The sequence below is a fragment of the Xenopus laevis genome, chromosome 2S (assembly GCF_017654675.1).
Source record: "Xenopus laevis strain J_2021 chromosome 2S, Xenopus_laevis_v10.1, whole genome shotgun sequence".
Classification (NCBI taxonomy): domain Eukaryota; kingdom Metazoa; phylum Chordata; class Amphibia; order Anura; family Pipidae; genus Xenopus; species Xenopus laevis.
Genome location: NC_054374.1, coordinates 141,804,599 through 141,826,145, shown reverse-complemented (window position 1 = coordinate 141,826,145; position 21,547 = coordinate 141,804,599). Strand labels below are relative to the sequence as shown.

General features: G+C 37.8%; 1 protein-coding gene across 2 annotated transcripts in view; it reads left to right on the top strand.

Moving 5' to 3' along the window:
- The window catches only part of atp7b.S (ATPase, Cu++ transporting, beta polypeptide S homeolog), a 52,120-nt gene that overhangs the window by 19,194 nt on the left and 11,379 nt on the right, over nucleotides 1–21,547 (top strand). For both annotated transcript variants that reach the window (XM_041584484.1, XM_018248643.2), the window contains exons 2-15: nucleotides 634–1,813; nucleotides 3,950–4,201; nucleotides 5,964–6,127; nucleotides 7,189–7,350; nucleotides 9,620–9,696; nucleotides 11,763–11,937; nucleotides 13,031–13,264; nucleotides 13,898–13,989; nucleotides 14,508–14,635; nucleotides 16,237–16,391; nucleotides 18,093–18,227; nucleotides 19,338–19,532; nucleotides 20,060–20,242; nucleotides 21,097–21,289. In XM_041584484.1, coding sequence (XP_041440418.1) covers nucleotides 634–1,813; nucleotides 3,950–4,201; nucleotides 5,964–6,127; nucleotides 7,189–7,350; nucleotides 9,620–9,696; nucleotides 11,763–11,937; nucleotides 13,031–13,264; nucleotides 13,898–13,989; nucleotides 14,508–14,635; nucleotides 16,237–16,391; nucleotides 18,093–18,227; nucleotides 19,338–19,532; nucleotides 20,060–20,242; nucleotides 21,097–21,289 — 3,325 coding nt within the window. The remainder of the gene's footprint in view (nucleotides 1–633; nucleotides 1,814–3,949; nucleotides 4,202–5,963; nucleotides 6,128–7,188; nucleotides 7,351–9,619; nucleotides 9,697–11,762; nucleotides 11,938–13,030; nucleotides 13,265–13,897; nucleotides 13,990–14,507; nucleotides 14,636–16,236; nucleotides 16,392–18,092; nucleotides 18,228–19,337; nucleotides 19,533–20,059; nucleotides 20,243–21,096; nucleotides 21,290–21,547) is intronic.

Genomic DNA, 21,547 nt, shown 5'->3' with positions numbered 1-21,547 from the left:
GGTGCATCCCTAAAAGAAACACTGCATTTCTTTCTATTGTGTACACATGGGCTTCTGTATACGACTTCCTGCCTTCAGCTTAAACCTCTTTGCCCTGGCATGAGCATGCTCAGTTTGCGCCTCTTCCCCCCCTTCTCTGCTGTAATCTGAGCCCAGAGCTATGAGTGAGCAGGGAGAGACTCAGGCAGGAAGTGATGTCACACCAAGCTAATATGGCAGCTGCTATCCTAAACAAACAGAGAGTTTCTAGAGCTGTTTACTCAGGTATGGTAAAACATTCTACAGAATAAATATAGCGTTTTAGCTTTCACTATTGCAGCTCATCTATTGCCAATAAAATGCCTCTGTAGCTTTTCTTCTCCTTTAAAAAGAAGAAAGTGTCTTTTGTGGATCCCGCAAGCTTACAATATGAAACATATAAAATTGTAAATGTTTAAACGTTTTATTACTTTTAGATTTAAATTTTTCAAACTCAAAACATTTTGGATTAAAAAAATGGTCATGTTTACATTCTGTCTGAAATGTATTGCATGAACAGGTGCCAGCATGTAATTATGGAATGAAATCTCCATGCCTGTTATACAGGAACCTTATCATAAGTCTCATGAAACTCATGTTATTTTTTATCCTTAGACCTTTTCTGACTCGATGGTATCTGCCTGGAAACAAGCAAAGAAACCCAGTCTTGCTTTTGACAACAGGGGATATGAAGGGAGCCCAGGAGACCTGCCCTCTTTGCCTGATGATGTGGGCTCAGTGGTGGTGGCAATTGAAGGCATGACTTGCCAGTCCTGTGTGCAGTCAATTGAAGGAAGAATATCTAAAGTATCAGGGATAGTAAGCATAAATGTATGCCTGGAACAGAATACTGCTGTTGTAAATTATTTACAGTCAGAAATAACGCAACATAAAATTTGTGCAGAGATTGAAGACATGGGTTTTGATGCAAGCTTATCAGAAGAGAGCGGGATTTCATCATCTCTAAAATCTACATATTATAGTGATGATGTGACAAAAATTAGAGTAGAAGGCATGACATGCCAGTCTTGTGTCAACACAATAGAAGGCAAAATAGGCAAAATTCAGGGTGTGCAGAAGATCAAAGTGTCCCTCAACAGTCAAGAAGCAATCGTCACATATCAGTCAGACATCGTTCAACCAGAAGATCTGAGGAAATACATAGAAGACATGGGATTTGAAGCTTCCATTAAAAACAAACTAGATCCAACAAAGCTTGGGACAATTGATGTACAATGCTTGCTGAACAGCTCTGCACAAAATAATTTAGGGGACGACCTTACTCTCAGCACTGAAACTGTGATTCTAGGGATAGATGGCATGCACTGTAAGTCTTGTGTGCACAACATTGAAGGATATGTATCTGGCCTTGCCGGCATTCAGAGTATCAAAGTCTCACTCAAGAACAAAAATGCCGTTGTGTGTCTTTCTCGTGGTTCTACCTCACTCTTATCCTTAAAAAAAAGCATTGAAAGTCTTCCTCCAGGGAACTTTAAAGTAACACTTCCAGTGGGAGTAGAAAAGGGCCCATCATTAACAAGAAACAAATGGTATCCTTCTCATACAAACCAGAGTATAGGTGGGAACATGGCTTTAATTAGTATTGGGGGAATGACCTGTGGATCTTGCGTATCATCAATTGAAAACACGATTTCACAACGGAAGGGCATACTGCATATATCTGTTTCTTTAGATGAACGGAATGGGAAGATTTTCTACAATCCATGTGAAACAAATGCAGAGGAGTTACGAGCAGCCATAGAACATATGGGATTTCACTCCACTCTTGTATCTGGTATGTGGTCATTGCATTGTTTTTTTGTTTTACTTACAACCATGTATTCATTTTCGTCACTGTTTCTCATTGCTACAATACACAAATGCCATGACTAAACTGTAAAGGATATACTTACAAACAGTGCTGGATAATGCCATTTGTTTCACATGAATCACTGAATTAATGTACACTATACTTTAAAGTCTAAGGACATTATGTCGCCTTGGAGTTCCATGACTTATAGAAAATCTCTTGGCCTGATGCTTCATACCTTTATACAGTCATGACATTAATATTGTCGCAATTTACAACAGGGGGTGTATAATTTCCTATATATTGTTTCAGTAAGGAAAATCCATATTTTACTGCAAAATTTGATTTTCACATTTGAAAAGGGTGCCATGCATTATACTGATATGCGTGAAATCTATTACATTTTGGAACTGATTTTAAGGGAAAAGATTGGGGTGGATGTATTATTGGTCGCTAATGCAAAAATCGCTTGCAGTCCCTTCGCAATGTGAATAAATGTTTGTAAAGTTAAATATTTTGCACTTGCAAACACGTTGCCCCTCACACGACAGTAAGATAGTGATTGTAAATGTTATAGTTTGTGATAGTGCTATCTATAGTGTATGTAATAAAATTTCTCAATCACAAACCATTTTTTTTTTGCGACAAAATATTTAACAAACTACAGAGCAGGTGTTAAAGTTTTGCAATGCGCAATTAAGATTCGCAATGCAATAAAAGCCTAATGAAGAATCATACATTGCGGCAGGTGAATTTTTTTATTTGCAAATGTTTGCTCTTTGCAAATCTTATTACATTTCCCCCAATATACATTATGCATAGGGCTGTACTCTCAAAATGAGAAGAATGAAAGACTTTGGGGCAAATTCACTAAAGGGCAAATTCTCGCCAGTGAATGATCTGCAACTTCGTGCAACTTTGCCAGACGAAAATTCGCTACCACTTTGCTAATTCACTAAAATGCGAAGTTGAGTCTGGGCTGCCAACACTGGCGACGTTTTTTTAGCGTTAATTTGTCATCCTGACCATTACATAGAGATCTTTCGCTAGCGTTCATTTTTGCCTAATGAAACTTCGTTAGTACTCTTCCAGATAGGTCAATTAGAATAGGTTGGGTACATATGGGTCGTATGGACGTCTTTATTGGAGATGTTGGAGCAAATGTTTCAAGTGGCCACTTGTTATTACAAATGTCCAAGGAACCTGAATAAAGACAAAAGAGATCCTCTAATGCTCTAGACGTGAGCCCACCCTAAAACATATGTGGCATGCCCCTCAAATGGTTGGGAAAGAAATATTAACACAAAAATCTTTAATCGTTAGACTTTTGAAGGCAATCTCGCTTTAAAAAATGAAAAAACCCAGTGTTTTTTTAGAACTTTTATGACTTTCCAGCATTCAGGATATGATGTCACTGACATAAGATTGCGGAGGATTTAGCTTCATTCTATCAGTTTGCCAGTTCTAAGGTGGAGAAGGAAACTCTGGCAAAAGACGTAACGTTCTGTAAAATTCACACTTTAGTGAATTTCCGGAGAAAATTTGTCTGGCTATAGGCAGCGAAACTACGCTAGCCAATTGTCCTCTACGCCTGTTAGTAGATTAGTGATGTGCCTGCGGATGGTTTCTGGCGAATTTTCGTTAGCGGCGGCCACTTCCTTTAGTAAATCTGAACCTTTGTATCCTGAGAATTCCGTGTCCTCATGATAACTTTGAGTGTCCCCCATTGGGAGATCTTTCTCCATGCACTGTACTAATCAGAAATCAAGTTTCCCCGATAAGAATCTACAGCATCACATAACACACTGGGGCTCATTTATTAACACTGGGCAAATTTGCCCATGGGCAGTTACCTATAGCGACCTATCAGTGATTAGCTTTTTAAAGCCAGCTGCAAGTAAAACAATGCATGTAAATTGGTTGCCATGGTTACTGCCCATGGGCAAATTTGCCCAGTGTTGATAAATGTAAGCTGGATCAGAATTGTGTAAAATGCTCATTCATAATTTAAATGGATGGTGGCTCCAGAAATGCTAGCACCATAACTATGTGACCCCATAATGTTCACGTACAATTGCTTATTAAGCCACACACTGTTATAAAGGAGTTTGTATTGTGCAGATAACTCACCTTCTACAAGCTGTAGTCAGTACAACTCCTGGGAAGAGGAAACCAAGCATACCACTTCGAAGACCACAAGGAAAATTGATGGCAGTCAAAACTACATACTGGATGTTCTACCCCAAAAATCTCACCCGGACTTTGCTAATGATTTATATGACACGGCTCTTGAGAAATGTTTCTTGCAGATCACAGGAATGACATGCGCATCGTGTGTTTCTAACATCGAGAGGAACCTGAAAAAGAAAGATGGTAAGCGAGACTCTGTGTTGCTTTTGGGTGTGCTAGCAAATATCATTTTATTGGGGGTAGGCTGGGACAAAACACATTTTGTAGGTCTCATTATTACAATTAATATAATTATTGATACAATTATAACAACTATCCCACCAATGGCATTACGTTTTTGTGAAACTAAAACTTTTAATTAACCACTTAACAAAACTGGGAATAATGGAGGGATGTGAATGAAAAAACAGCACCTTCAACTTTTTTAGATAAAAAATAATTGATAAAAGGTTATAAAGGTATAGGACCTGTTATCCAGCATGCATCTGGGGTATTCCAGATAAATGATCTTTCCATAATTTGGATCTACATACTTTAGGGAGGAGATTTATTAACGGTCGAATTAAAAATTTGAATTTTCTAATTTGTTTATGGTCAAAACTCTCAAATTCAACTAGGGAATTATCCAAACTCGATTCGAGTCTATTTTAAAAAGTCAAATTCGATTTTCGTGATTTATCATACTCGAATTCAACTATTCACCACCTAAAACCTGCTGAATTGCTGTATAAGTCAATGGGAGAGGTCCAGTGAGCAATTTGGAGATGTTTGAAGCCTTCCTGACTTTAGGTTTTGGGGGAATTGGGTTTGATCAAATTCGATTTGATTTTTCGATTAGTCCGATTAGTCCGAGTTTAAGATATTAGATGTTTATAATAAATAATCTAATATTTGAATTTCGATTAAAATCAAATTCATGTGAGTTAAAAAAACTCATGTGAATTCGAAATTTGAATATTGATAAATGTGCCTCCTTAGTCTACTAAAAATCATTTAAACATTAATTTAAACTCAACAGGATTGTTCTGCCACCAATATGGATTCAGGCAGCTTAGTTACAATGAAGTACAAGCTACTGTTTTATTATTACAGAGAATTTTTTTTTTTTTTTTAAAAATTAGAACTATTTATTGAAACTGAACTCTATGGGAGATGGAATCAGGGCCACCATCAGGGGGGGGGGTCAGGGGGGATAGTTGTAGGGGGCCCGAGGGTAAGGGGGGCCCGGCCACGCTACACTTACGTGATTAGCCGGGCCCCCCATCTTTCTGAGAGCTGCTGACTTCAGGAAGGCATGGACGTTTAAGGGGCCCTGGCCACCAATTTAGGCCACCAATTTTTTTTTTCTCATGTGAGGTCCTAGCCACCAATATTTTTTAATGGGGGGCTCTGACCACCAATTTCTTTTTATTTTTTATTAACATGTGGGAACCCTAGCCACCAATATTTTTTTTTGTTTTTTTTACTGTGTGGTGAGGGGCGGACCTGTGGGGTGGGGAGGGCAGACCTGTAGGTGGGGCTTGCGGTGGGCGCAGCCCAGGGGGCCCAGGAAATTTTGTCGTATGGGGCCCTGCGATTTCTTATGGCGTCCTGGATGGAATTCCTATAATTCGGAACTTTAAGAATAACGGGTTTGCAAAAAAGGGATCTCATAACTGTATATGCTTATACTGTAAATATGATAAATTAGCATACGCTTGCCTTTTAAAACTACTTGTACAGTTTTGATTCTCTTATTCACTTTGTGGCTCCTTAAAAATGACAACTAATTATTAGAAATGACATTATTGCAAGACTTGATCTGAGAATTACATAGGCCGCAGTGAAAATTGACTGTGTAGCTAATGCCCATTTAAATACAAATATTATTGGTTATAAAAAGGAACCCTTGTGTTGTCTTATTGGATATGTTCTCACTTGGGGCTTAACAGTATTGTGTTTGTAGGAATTGTGTCCGTGCTTGTAGCACTAATGTCTGGCAAAGCAGAGGTCAAGTTCCACCCAGAAAGAATCCAGCCACTGGAAATAGCACAACTGGTTGAAGATCTAGGCTTCGGGGCAGCAGTAATGGAAGATTACACGGCTACTGATGGCAGTGTGGAGTTAATTGTAAGTTACCCCACTGATAGGCTACGTAACTATAATGCTTCATCTCTATGTCTAACTGTTTGGTTTTAATACAGAAAAGGAAGGGAGTTATGTTTTCATAGATGCAGAGTTTGCTACATCTCTTACAGAACTCAATCAGCAGGTCACTTATTTATAAGCAAACATTGGTATGGACTGCTACACCTGAGCCTTTTATTACATGTGAAGGTAATAATTATACATACCATAATGTATGTGAATTTATATATTGCAAAGTAGAATGGAATTGTGTAATAAAAGGCTTAAAGGATAAGTTATCCTTTAAAATAAGTGAATGTAAAATTGATGAGAGTGCTATTCTAAGCAGTAGATCTCAAGACACTGTCAACAGCTTGACTTAATTACCTTCCTGTTTTATTCTTTTAATTCAGATATTTATTCTGTTAAAGCTACATAAGAAATAGTTTTTTAAAAAAAATTCTCATAAATCAATATAATAATTAAGTAATATTTTCCATGGAACCGAATGCTAACAGTGATATTATGGATGTAGATCATAATGGGACATCATAACTTAAAGTAGACCCCGCATTAGTAAAGTATGGGCACTCCTGCAATATATGATATAGAGGTCCCAGCAATGTGATATTATCGCCACACCAATATATGAATCAGTAGCCCCAGCTTTTCAGCACACAGCGGTCAATGCAATATTGGATTCATAGTGACCCCAGCAATAGTCCCTATTATATTCCACCACTAATGGGTAGTGGTGCAGTGGGTTATACTGCAACATCTTCTGGACCAAAGCCTGGCGTAGAACCTCTGATTATATTATGTGGTTCACAATTTGATGGATTTGGACGCCCTGCATGATGGCAGTTAACCATTTTATATACATATGTGCCTTTAACATAAATCAGTTTTTTTAATTAAATAATTTGTCACCCTACATTTTGCAGAGCTATATCATTTGGCTGACTTTCATATTTCTGAGGTTAGGGGTTCCTCTGTATATTTCTGGGTTTGGGATTTAGTATTTTGACAGAATTAACTGAATACTTTTTTTTTTTTTTTTTTAGATTACAGGAATGACCTGTGCTTCTTGTGTTCACAACATTGAATCCAGGCTAATGAGAACCCCTGGCATTTTGGAAGCATCGGTTGCTCTAGCTACGTGCAAAGCCCAAGTCAAGTTTGATCCAGAGACTGTTGGTCCACGAGATATAATTCGTGTTATTGAGGTACTGAATTTAGTTTTGTTACGGATGTTTTTCTGTGCTGGATAGTATACATATACTGTATAGGATATAGTAAGACATTACACCTGGTTTTTGCTTCAACCAGTACAGCATTTTAAGTAAACATTTATTTAACTTACAAATATATTGTATTTATGAACTGAGCATATAGTGGGACATTCACTAAGATTCGTAGTTGCGCCAGGCATAACTTCACCCCACTTCTCCGCACTTCGTCTTAGCGTATTTTCGCCAGCGCTCTGCAAATTCACTAAAATCCGAAGTTGCGCTCAGGGGTAGCGTAAGGTTGCGAAGAATCACTACAAATGCCTGGGAAACCTTCAAAACATCAAATAAAATTTTTATTTTGCCCTACACATGTGCCCACTGTATAGTTTAGTTGCCATGAGTTAGGAAATATAGGGGGGAAGGAGGGGAGCCCCATAAAAATTTTCAATCTTTTTCAGCCTATCACCCATAATATAGAAAAAACTACAGCGTTTTTTGGGACTTAGAAAAAATTTGAACTTTTTTTGAAGCAATCCCTATCTACTCTATTGCGCTTCGCCTGGTCTGAGGTGGCGAAGGAAGTCTAGCGTAAAAGGTAGCGTTCAGTACAATGCGCGCGTTAGTGAATTTGCGTAGTTACGTCCGTTGCGCAAATTCGCCAGGCGTAAGGGTGCGAAGTAACACTAGCGAATTTACGCCAGCGTTCGTTAGTGAATTTGCAAAGTAACGAATTTACGCTAGCGTTGGGCGCTTCGTCGCATAGTGAATTTGCCCCATAGTGATCATCACTCTTTCTGGATATGCACCTTGACTGGTAGGAGGTAAAATGGGTTTAAAGTCCCCCTCTTTTTTTGTGCCTTATATATAAATTATTCTTTGTAAAGTGCTCCCTTAAAGGGCTAGCCCCCATTATCTTCACCTAAAAATTATGCAATTCTGGTATGTTTTGCTCTCCTGAGAACAGATTAACTACTGTCACTACGTGAAGAGAATTAGCAGGAGCTGATTCTCTAAGAGCACAAATTAATCCCAATGTAAATCCTATTAATTCCAGCTGATTGATTGTGTCAGTTGTTAAAAATTAAAATGACTGTACTACGGAGGAGCTACATAAATTCCTGTCTTTGTAAGAATGTGTTAACAAGCTACAAAAGCCATATCTCCCTACAAATGAGTATAGCACAGATATGCTGGTTTCAAACGTTGCAGAACAGCAACAGAATTAAAAATATATAAACGTGATCCATCTCAGTTATCTACTGGCTCTATCATGTTTTATTTAGTTGTATATATGTACTGTAGGGTTTACATAACATTTAGTAAATGACTGCCCCAGAGAACACATCGGCTCTTTTTGCTACTGGCCCTTAGTACAGGTATGGGATCCGTTATCCAGAAAGCCATTATCCAGAAACTTCTAAATTAGGGGATGGCTGTCTCCCATGAACTCCATTATAATGAAATAATTTTAAATTTAAAAAGTGATTTCCTTTTTCTCTTTAATAATAAAATGGTATCTTGTACTTGATCCAAACTAAGATTTAATTAATCCTGATTGAAGGCAAAACCAGCCTATTGGGTTTATTTAATGTTTACATGATTTTTAGTAGATTTAAGACACAGAGATCTAAATTACGGAAAGATCCCTTATCCGGAAAACCCCAGGTCCCGAGCATTCTGGACAATGGGTCCCATACCTGTACAGTGGACTGTCATCCCAAAATGTTATGCAGCCCAGTACTTTCATAAGTATTAATACTGTATATGTATAATGGACATACAGTTAGGCCCATAAATCTTTGGACAGAGACACTTTTTTTTCTAATTTTGGTTCTGTGCTTTACCACAATGAATTTGAAATGAAACAACTCAGATGCAGTTGAACTGCAGACTTTCAGCTTTAATTCAGTGGGTTGAACAAAAAGATTGCATAAAATTGTGAGGAACTAAAGCCTTTTTTATTAACACAATCACTTCATTTTAGGGGCTTCAAGATCAACTATTTTTATTATTGGCTGTAAATAAATTAACATCAAATCCAATGGCACATGGGACTGGTTGGTCCCTTGTGTTTTTGTGTTTTTTATAGAAAATACTTTATAAAAAAAATAAAAAGCCCAGTATGCCAATTGCCTAAAGGGGAAAAGAATCAATGTTTGCAACACTGTTACTGGGAACAGACATTACATGGTGTAATGGGCAAACACAGACATTCTACATTTATAAAAGAAATATTTAAATCATATTTGTCCTTAAATTACAGGGAATTGGCTTTCAAGCTTCTTTGGCCAAAAGAGATCCAACAGCTCATAATCTAGACCACAAAGAGGAAATAAAACAGTAAGTAACTGAGATAATATCCAATCATTATCCCCAGACCAGGATCATATTGGGGAATTTTCTTACAGTAATCAGACATAATTGCCTTAAGTGTAACAACTTTCTTCCCAGAAAGAAATATAAAGCAGAAATTGGTAATTCCCGGAAGTATCCGATTATAGAAATGTATCCACAAACTGTTAGCATCTTTCTTTAGAAATGGTTATCCACATACTTGCTGGATGACATGGCTATACACATATTCCGAGGGCTTTCTTGATACAATGTTATATCCATACTCTTAGCACTTTCCTCAAGAAATGCTTAAACATATACTATGGGTCTAATTTATGATTCTTCTATTCTCAGATTCAGAAAATGTGAATAAGTTCTTATGTCATTTCTGGGTTTGTTAGAGATCCAGTGCATGTACCAGAGCTGAATATATATAAAACTTTGCAGATAAACTGTTCTGACCCACATATGCAACAAATGCCATCCCACTGGTTGGAAATTGATTTAGGCCCCAGACAGTTGTTTTTTTTCCGAACACATATTGACTAGAAACCCCAGACAGTTGTACTTTCCACAGGTAGGTATTAAAGCCCTAGACACTTGTTACACACAGGTACTGGAATCTGTTGTTGCATTTCCAATACACTTGGGGGCACATTTACTTAGCTCGAGTGAAGGAATAGAATATTGGCTATTTCGACCATCGAATTGGCTACTTCGACCTTCGACTACGACTTTGAATCAAAAGATTCGAACTAAAAATCGTTCGACTATTCGACCATTCGATAGTCTAAGTACTGTCTCTTTAAAAAAAACTTGGACCACCTACTTCACCACCTAAAACCTACCAAGCATCAATGTTAGCCTATGGGGAAGGTCCCCATAGGCTTTCTAGCCAATTTCTGACCGAAGGAAAATCTTTCGATCAATGGATTAAAATCCTTTGAAACGTTCATTCGATTATTCCTTCGATCGTTTGATCGAACAAATAGCGCTAAATCCTTCGAAGGATTTAACTTCGACAGTCGAATATCGAGGGTTAATTAACCCTCGATATTGGACCCTGAGTAAATGTGCCCCTCAAACTCATATTAATACTGGACAAATTTGTTTTGACACATCATAAATTATTATTTGGATAGTATCTTACAAAAAACCCCACATAAAATATTAACTATTTAGCATACTAATAACTAAGACATTTACAAAGTACAGGTATGGGATCCATTATCCAGAAACCTATTATACAAAAATCTCAGAATTAAGAAAAACCTGTCTCCCATAGACTCCATTATCCTTTCTCTCTGTAATAATAAAACAGTAGCTTATACTTGATCCCAACTAAGATATAGTTCATCCTTTTGGAAGCAGAACCAGCTTTTTGGGTTTATTTAATGTTTACATGATTTTCTAGTAGATGTAAGGTATGAAGATCCAAATTACAGAAAGATCCATTATCCGGAAAACCCCAGCCCCGAGCATTCTGGATAACAAGTCCCATACCTGTACTAAAGTTTAACGACATGGGAGTTATGGTTGCATGATGGAAGGACCTGAATATCTGGTTCCATTATGAATCCGCTCCTGGATGGGTGTACTGGTTTCGCTGGCAATCTAATTAATGATATGTAGCATCAGTAAAGGATCCTAGAAGATAGATTGCTAATCGACATAATTCTATTTTTAATGTGTACATGCTCCATTTTCATGGTCGTTTATTTTCATACTTTATACTGGATACTGGTGAGTTTCATCAGGCGCCAGTTTAATCGCCTGTATATTTTTAAACAACAGAAGGAAACTGCATATTTCCAAAGGAAACCCATGCAGGTTGGGTTCTAATCTGTAAACAGACACATATCCAAAATCCAAAAGAGGTTAGATAGAAACCCACTGCTGAACAGATATAAATTCACCACATTGTGGAATGAAAATCTTTATAGTCATACCGTGACAACAAAACTGTTATATGCATTTAGTTTGCCTTAATTCTGCTCATATTATTTTTAATAAATGTATTTGTGGGAAAATATTTACTTGAATCTAATAAGTCTTAATCTTGATTTCTAAAGGTGGAGAAATTCCTTCCTTTACAGTCTTCTATTTGGGATCCCTGTTATAATCCTCATGATTTACATGTTTGCTGCTAACAAAGATCATCACAGTACTATGGTGCTTGACAGAAATATTATCCCCGGCCTGTCAATAATAAATCTTGTCTTTTTCATTCTCTGTACCTTTGTTCAGGTAGGTGTACATTATTTCTTTTGCAGACTTTGTATTTGCTGAGTGATAATTTAGTGATTCCCCTGCTTATATAAACAAAGGAATCGTAAATATAGATATATATATAGAACCCCCTCCTGGCATTTTACCTACTAGACCGATCTTAAAGCAGTGATCCTCAACCAGTGGCCTGTGAGTAACATGTTGCTCACCAATTCCTTGGATGTTGCTGCCTGTGAACTTAAAGCAGGCGCTTATTTTTGAATTCCAGGTTTAGAGGCAAGTTTTAGTTGCAAAAAAACTTACAGCCAAACAGAGCCTCCTGTAATTTGCCAGTCTTCATAGGAACTACACAATAGTTAATTATAGCCCTTATTTAACCACCAGAAACATTTTTCACTATTGTATTGATCTCCAACCCTTTTACAGTTGAATTTGGCTCATGGGTAAAAAAAAAGGTTGGGGACCCCCGTCTTAAAGGAGAACCAAACCCTTTTTTATTAAAACCCCCTACCCTACATAGACCCCCCTCCCTGCTCCCCCAGCCTAGGTGTTACCCTGGGTAAATTACTCTTTACTTACCCCTCGTTGCAGATTCAGGGCATCGGAGTTCACAGGTTCCATCAGTAGCGTCACTAGAGGGGGCGGGCCCTGGTGCGTGACGCGCGGCCGGGCCCGCCCCCTCCGTACGCCCGCATTTGTCAGTGGCGCACAGGTTACCGGGGGGGACCCTGAGGGGGTGCGGGCCCTAGCCCACTCGCACCCCCTGCTCCCCCGGTACTTCCGCCACTGGGTTCCATCTTCTTCTCTTTAGTAATCTTCGTGTCTTCTTCCGGTGCTTCAGCAATTTCCGTGGCTTTCGGGGGATGTGTACCTACTGCGCATGTGCCGATACGCCGCTCTCTTCCTGAAGATTACCGAAGAGAAGAAGATGGTGCCCGTGAACTCCGGCTGGAGGGAAGCAAGGAGGGGGTCTATGTAGGGTAGGGGGTAGGGGACTTTAATAAAAAGGGGTTGGTTCTCCTTTAAAGATTATAAAGATTCCTGCATTGTACCATTCTTTATGGGATTACATTTCACCCTTTATGTGTTTTTATGTGCTTCTTCTCTACAGACCCTTGGAGGCTGGTATTTTTATGTTCAAGCTTATAAATCTCTGAAGCACAAGGCAACTAATATGGATGTGCTGATTGTCCTGGCCACCAGTATTGCCTACATTTACTCTGTGGTTATTCTGGCAGTGGCCATGGTGGAGAAAGCCGACAAAAGCCCAGAGACTTTTTTTGATACCCCTCCGATGCTGTTTATGTTTATTGCCCTGGGAAGATGGCTGGAACATATTGCAAAGGTTGGTCTCAGCATCTAAGCTCTCATATTGATCTTTTTGATAGCTCAACCTCTGTCTAATCCTGCCTGTGTAGTACTAGAACCTTGCTGCACAAAAGGGTTGCTATTGATTCTCATTGGCAGACCATGAACACTGTTAAGAAGACAGAAGTATTATCTTATACCTTTTGGTATTTGTTCATCTCTACGTGATTATATACATTTGACTTTTTGAGCCTGTTTATTGTAGTCAGTAACATCCTTTTCTCAGGGATATTGGGGGTCATTTATCAACACTGGGCAAATTTGCTCAGTGTTAATAAATGAGCTCCACTGTGTTTTTATTTTCTCTTGGATCATTAACAGAGTTCCTATTTCTTTTGGTTTACTTGTTTGGGAAGATGGTGACTACGTGAAGTGATGATGCAGTTAGTTTTTATTTGCATTTTCACAACATCATATTAATAGTGAAATACAATGACCCATATGTGATTACAGAGTAAACTTGACCTTTCATCTTGCATAAGTATTCCATATACAATACTGTTGTAACTTGTTACAAATGAAATATGCTTATTTATACTGAAATAATTCTTTCTCTATAACCAAGACAAAAATGTCGCTGAGATTTCACTATAATATTTCTACACCCTAGAGTAAAACCTCTGAAGCTCTCGCCAAGCTGATATCCTTACAAGCTACGGAGGCCACAGTTGTTATATTTGGTGCAAATCAAACCACTCTAAGGTATGTCTTCTTGCTTCATTTTTTTATTCCTGATACACAGTCCATTCTTTCATTTTTGTTTTACAGATAATGGACCAGATTCAATTCAGTGAGAAGAAGGTTGATCACGTCACAGGATTCAGTTTGAGATTCAATTCAATTCAGAGAAACTAACTTTTGAATTCTATGGAAAAAAAATTGGAACTGAATAATGAGAAAACCTTTTTCTCCTTGAATTGAATCTCAGCTGTGACTTTTCACGTGATAAACCATGAGATAACTTTTTTTCAATAAATTTAATCTGGCCCAGTCTTTGTAGTGGGGAGCAGCACCTGGTTGGTATAGAAGCCATTTATACAATATTCTGTGCAGTCGTCCTGCAAGTAAAATTCAGTTGCACAGCAATTTGTAAATGAAAAGGACGGTATTTTGCAACAAGCCCAGAGAGAATTAAATTGAAGCAGCAAGTAAGCATGACTGCCTAAATTTACTGGCTGGTAAGTGAGCCATTGTGATCCTCTTATCTGTATGTGTTTCAGAGAAGAGCAGGTAGCTGTAGAATTAGTTCAAAGAGGAGACATTGTGAAGGTTGTCCCAGGGGGTAAATTCCCCATTGATGGAAAGGTCATCGAAGGAACTTCAATGGCAGATGAATCTCTCATTACAGGTACTCTTTTCATTTTCACTTGTTCTTAAAACTTAATGTAAAAATTGTTATAGGCACTATAGCTTCAAGATACTGTGTAAAAGTAAAACTTTTCCTAGTATATTTATTGTTTTTTTTTCTTGCCCAGTTATACATACAGTATAATAACCACAATTTGCCATTATGTTAAATCCCTAGAATGGTGTAATGCAATGTAAATATGAATTTGAATTAATTTATAAAGTCATTTACCTGTAGCATCTAATCTATATCTACGGTATGTTCGTGAGTTGAAGGATCTGGCCAATATATATATATATATATATATATATATATATATATATATATATATATATATATATATATATATATATATATATATATATATATATATATATATATATATATATATATATATAGGACATATGCTTCTGCTTCATGTGAATGTTAAAGGGGAAATATAATTTAATATAAGCTTTGTTATACCGAAATAAGAAAGTTTCTAAATGCAATCAATTAAATATTTTGCATCGTTTCTGAAATAATCAAGTTTATCTTCACTATCCCTCTCTCAGGATCTGTTTCTCTTCATTCTCTCTTCATGCAGGAGTTGGGTGTCAGATATTCATTGACAGTTAGATCCAATATATATTATATATTATAGGGGGGCTCCCTTTCCTAGCAGATGTATTAGAGCTCACTCAAATAACTGATTCCAGTTCAAACAAAATCTAACAAAATAACTGCCTGTTGCACAAATCCTACATGTAGAGAGACATGATGTCTGGTGATTTTAATAAAGTGAGCTCTAATAGATCTTCTAGGCAAAAGGAGCCCCCCTATAAGATATATCAGATCTAACTGTCAATGATTATCTGACACCCAACTGCTGCATGAAGAAAGAATGAAGAGAAACAGATGCTGAGAGAGGGATAGTGAAGATAAACTTGATAATTTCAGAAACGGTACAGAATATTTAATTGATTGTATTTAAAAAGATTCTTATTTCAGTATGTTGGAGCTTATATTAAATTTTCATTTTCGTGATAGTTCCCTTTAATATTTTGTTTTCATCTAATGTCTGTGTGTGTTTGTACTTCATCTCTAAGGGAACCCACGGGGTAAACTGTCACTCTAACAATATAAAAAATCCCAGGACTCTAGGAAATTCATACCCTGACACTCTAGGGACATTGCCCTTCCAAGGACTATCTATGAATATGACCCTTCTCAGTAGTCTAAATGGATGATGTCCAAACATCCTAGGAATATGATCTCACAGCAAGTTTTTCCATTTTTATGATACTTTTTAATTATTGATAATATAATTCTTTGTTACTGAGGATGACATAACTAATGCTCTTGTCTTCTGCTATGAACAAGCATCACCCTGACATTGTTCCATAAGTAACACAGGTGGCAGGGCTACTGGCTTCAGCCATCATATTATCTGCCTAAACTATGTTATCTAATATGTATCTGAAAGAATTTATAATGATCATTGATGACATGTAAAACCTGATTATTATTAGGACATAATTTATAATTGTCTCAACAAGCAAAATAATTGCCGCTGTTGTTGTGCAATGCTTTCTTCCTTCATGGAATTTGCTGCTTTGTAGGTGAGCCGATGCCCGTAAGGAAGAAGCCTGGGAGCATGGTTATTGCTGGTTCCATCAATGCACACGGCACAGTCCTTGTTGAAGCCACGCATGTTGGATCTGAAACCACTTTGGCACAGATTGTTAAACTTGTGGAGGAAGCTCAAATGTCCAAGGTGCTTAGAATTTGCATGAATATTTCTCATATGTTTAATAACCAATCTTGATGCATTTGGAATGCATTATAGTCAGCCTTACCTTAAGTTTTGTTCTTCTTTATTTTACCAATTTGAAAATGTAAAAAAGAGTGGGTAGTACAGAGAAGGTACCGGTTATGTAGAGCAGATTAAATATTGGCTACAGCAATGATTCTTGCTGAGCAGACTCCAAGCTCACGTAGAAGCTCACCATCATCAGAGTGACAGAACTCAATGACAGGGATACAATCACCATGTCACAGCATTCATTTGATTTTAATGTGACAGACCACTTAACTGAGTGACTTGATGTCACAAAAGGCCTCCATTTATTCTTTTAAAATGGAGCAGAAATCTTTTAGATGGGTTATTTATCAAAGTCCGAATTTATCACAATATTTTCTCAATATTTTCCGCACAGGTTTTTTCATCATCTGTTCCTTTGACTCCCAGTGAAGTATAGGGTGTCCGTGAAGACTCTCCATTCAGATCTATTTGTTGCTAATCTCTTGATCTCATTCCATGTTTTTCCCATCTTTATAATTTCTTCTTCCACTGATCTTCTCCATGTTTTTTGAGGCTGTCCCCTTTTTCTTGATCCCTGTGGATTCCATTCTAGGGCTCTTCTTTCTATAGATTCCTCTCCCTTCCTATCCAACCCCACTTCTCCAGAAATTGGGTCCTACTGTGCACAAGTTTACACCACTTACAAATAGCTTTGCCACGCTCCACACCACTTCGTCAGGCGCAAATTCTTTACCACTTCGCGAATTCACCAAAATGCAAATTTGCGTCTCAGCAGCCAAGCGATGGTGAATTTTCGGTACCGTTACTTCGGCTGTACGAACATTTCATAGCTAAGTTTCACTAGCGTTCATGTCTACCTGGCAAAACTTCGCTAGCACTCAAATGTCCAATGAGCCATAATAAAGACAGAACAGATCTTCTAATTCCCTAGACATGAGCCCACCCCTAAACAAATGTAACATGTCCCTCAAATTAGTTTAAAAAATTAGTTAAAAACTGTTCATGCATAAATCATTAACAGTTAGGACTTTTGAAGGCAATCCAGCTTTAAAAAAGAAAAGTCACCAGTGTTTTTGACAATTTTAATGAAATGAAATAAAATTTGCATCTTACTGAATTTGCGGAGTAACGACCATTCGCCAGAGGGAAAAGTCGTCTGGCATTAGAGTGCAAACGAATGATAGCGACGGTCTCGTTTGCTAACGAATTGTCCTCTACACCCGTTAATAAATTAGCGATGTCCCTGCGGATGTGATTTCTGCCGAATTTTCGCCAGCGTCGGCCACTTCGCCCTTTAGTGAATCTGCCCCTATATATAAGGGTAATGGCACACAGTAAGATTTGTCTTCTGCAGTTAAATCTGAGCATCCACTTGTAACAAATCTCCTAAAAAGTACTTACCAATGAATAACATTATGATCACCACAAGTAAAACACATGATCCGGCTTAATCACAGGAAAATTCAAAAAATCCCACATTAAGCCGAATTGCCATGATTGTATGTTTTGCTTTTGGTGATTGTAATGTTATTCAATTGTAAGTCATTTTCGTCAAATTTGTAAACATGTTATATAAATGCACAGACATATAAATAAATATATATACATAAATCACTCTTCAAATATGGTAATGAATTATTCTCTCTTTTATAGGCACCTATCCAGCAGCTGGCAGATAAAATAAGTGGATTCTTTGTTCCTTTTATCATCATTATTTCTGTTGTGACTTTGGTGACTTGGATAACAATTGGCTTTGTCAATTTTGATATCATAGTTAAATATTTTCCAGTAAGTATATTAATACTGACTTTGTTCCACTCTGTTTCAAGAATGAATACTGAATATTAATTGTTTTGAAGAATAATGATAATAACGAGCTTTCTATAAAGTTTATATAAACCGATATTGAGTTTGCTCTTTAATAAAATAATAATTAATCTATCTACTGATCACCTGCTAATACATACTATCTTGATCACCTTTGTCCTTTTAAAGGAATTGTTCAGTGTAAAAATAAAAACTGTGTAAAAAGATAGTTAAAAAAATGTTTCCAATATAGTTAGTTAGCCAAAACTGTAATGGCTGGAGTGACTGGATGTCTAACATAATAGCCAGAATACTAAGGGGCCCATTTACTTAGCTCGAGTAAAGGAATAGAATAAAAAAAACTTCGAATTTCGAATGTTTTTTTTGGCTACTTCGACCATCAAATTGGCTACTTCAACCTTGATTTGAATATACGACCATTCGATAGTCGAAGTACTGTCTCTTTAAAAAAAACTTCGACCCACTAGTTCGCCACCTAAAACCTACCTAAGTCAATGTTAGCCTATGTGGAAGTTCCCCATAGGCTTTGCAATCTTTTTTTGGTCGAAGAAAAATCATTCGATCGATGGATTAAAATCCACGATTTTTCGTTCGTTCAAACTATTTGCGGTAAATCCTTCAACTTCGAATATACATTCGATAGTCGAATATCGAGGGTAAATTAACCCTTGATATTCGACCCTAGGTATATCTGCCCCTAATTCCTGCTTTGCAGCTCTCTTGGTTTCCACTGATTGGTTACCAGGCAGTAACCAATCAGTGACTTGAGAGGGGGCCACATGGGTCATATCTGTTGCTTTTGAATCTGAGCTGAATGCTGAGGATCAATTGCAAACTCACTGCAAAGTTAGGTCCCATGTGGCCCCCCTCAAAGTCGCTGACTAACTCAGAGTTAGAGAGCCGAAAAGCAGGAAGTAGTGTTTGTTATGTTAGACATCCAGTCACTCCAGACTTTATAGTTATGGCTAACTAACTAAACATTTCTTATTTTGCACAGCCTTTCTATTTACCCAGTTTTGATTTTTACACTGAATTGTTCCTTTAACGTCTTATTTTTCCATATAATTTCAGAGTTACAATAAAAATATGTCTAAGACAGAAGTCATAATACGTGTGGCATTTCAGACCTCCATTACGGTGCTGAGCATCGCCTGTCCCTGTGCTTTGGGCCTGGCAACACCCACGGCAGTAATGGTTGGAACAGGAGTGGCAGCTCAGAATGGAATCCTTATCAAAGGCGGTGAACCACTGGAGATGGCTCACAAGGTCAGTAAGCAACATAGAGCTGTACATTCTCACCTTTTACAGGGGATGTTTACCCTGACTGCTGCTAAATCACATTGCCCAACTACTTCAACAGGTTGGAGGGCTACAGGTTCATTTTATATGTATGTTTATCAGTGGTACAGGCTGATACATTAGATAGCTTTAAGAAGGGGTTGGATGGCTTTTTAGCAAGTGAGGGAATACAGGGTTATGGGAGATAGCTCATAGTACAAGTTGATCCAGGGACTAGTCATTTTGCCATTTTGGAGCCAGGAAGGATTTTTTTCAAATGGTTTTTTTTGCCTTCCTCTGGATCAACTGGCAGTTAAAAAGTTAAAAGGTTGAACTTGAGGGACGTGTGTCTTTTTTCAACCTAACTTACTATGTTACTATGTCACATATATTCACTGTAATCTCTGTTTTCTGACGTTACAACAAGTAGTTAAATTGCTTTATAATAATAAGCGAAAGCTGTTTTGATTGGTATTTGTTCAACATACAATAAAATTGCGAACATTTATATCCAGATAAATGCAGTGATGTTTGACAAGACCGGCACCATAACCCATGGGGTGCCTAAAGTCATGAGGGTGCTGCTGCTAGGCGATGTGGTGAAGATGCCTCTGAAAAGAATGCTAGCATTGGTGGGGACAGCAGAAGCCAGCAGTGAACATCCTTTGGGAATGGCAGTTTCAAAATACTGCAAGGAGGTAACACATTTGTTCTGTTTGGATTGTGCTATTCTATCACTGCTTTCCGACTCATGGGCAGAAATACTACATTTATCAAGACCATATTATATTAAAGGGATACTGTCATGGGAAAAAAAATTTTTTCAAAACGAATCAGTTAATAGTGCTGCTCCAGCAGAATTCTGCACTAAAATCCATTTCTCAAAAGAGCAAACAGATCTTTTTATATTCAATTTTGAAATCTGACATGGGGCTAGACATTTTGTCAATTTCCCAGCTGCCCCTGGTCATGTGACTTGTGCTCTGATAAACTTCAATCACTCTTTACTTCATAAAAATACTGCATGCCTCTGCCTGTCACTTAATGATAGAATATATAGTGAATAAAGTACCCCCAGTTGCAAAATATGAGGATATTAGAAGTTACCTTGGAGTTTCATGACCTGTATAAAGTAGTACACGAAGACCACGCGCACACTCAGGCCCTTCGTAGAAATATGCTGGTGCCCAAGACCTGCGGGAGACGGCACTCCCAATGGATACAAGTAAGGAAAAAAGGCCTGGCACACGGAGCAAGTTAAACCGGGGTCCTACACCTGGTGTGCACCACACCAGGGGTAGGACCCCGGTTTAACTTGCTCCGTGTGCCAGGCCTTTTTTCCTTACATGACCTGTATAAAAACACTGGCCTTCAGCCTCGTACTTTTATATGGTCATGAAACTCCTCGGTAATTTATAATATCCTTATATTTTACAGGAGGGGATACTTTATTCACTATATATTCTATCATTAAGTGACAGGCAGAGGCATGCAGTATTTTTATGAAACCCAGAACTTTCTTTGAGTGGTAATATTTCTCTCTGTCCTATAGGAACTTGGTACGGAATCGCTAGGATATTGTACAGATTTCCAGGCTGTCCCGGGATGTGGCATCAGCTGTAAAGTGAACAACATAGAGAGTGTTTTAGTCCAGAGTGAAGAAGGACTAAATGAACAGAATTCCTACAGAAATTCTCTCATCAGTACCACAGACAGCTCTTTGATTATCACACCAGAATTATTAGGTATTGCTCCATTTGTATTGATGGCACGCAGAAGAATGAGTGAGGATACAATAGGGCCGATTTGCAAATACAAAGAATAGTGAATTAATGCAAAATCGACTGCACAATGACACAATTCACAAAGGCATTTGCATAGAGGCTGCAACTTGAGGCAATCGCCAATGGGTTTGTTCATCCTGCAGTAATAAATTCCACAGGATTATGAATGCTAGGAAACTTATATTACCATTATCTGGGAGCTTGCGGTAGTTTTGGAGT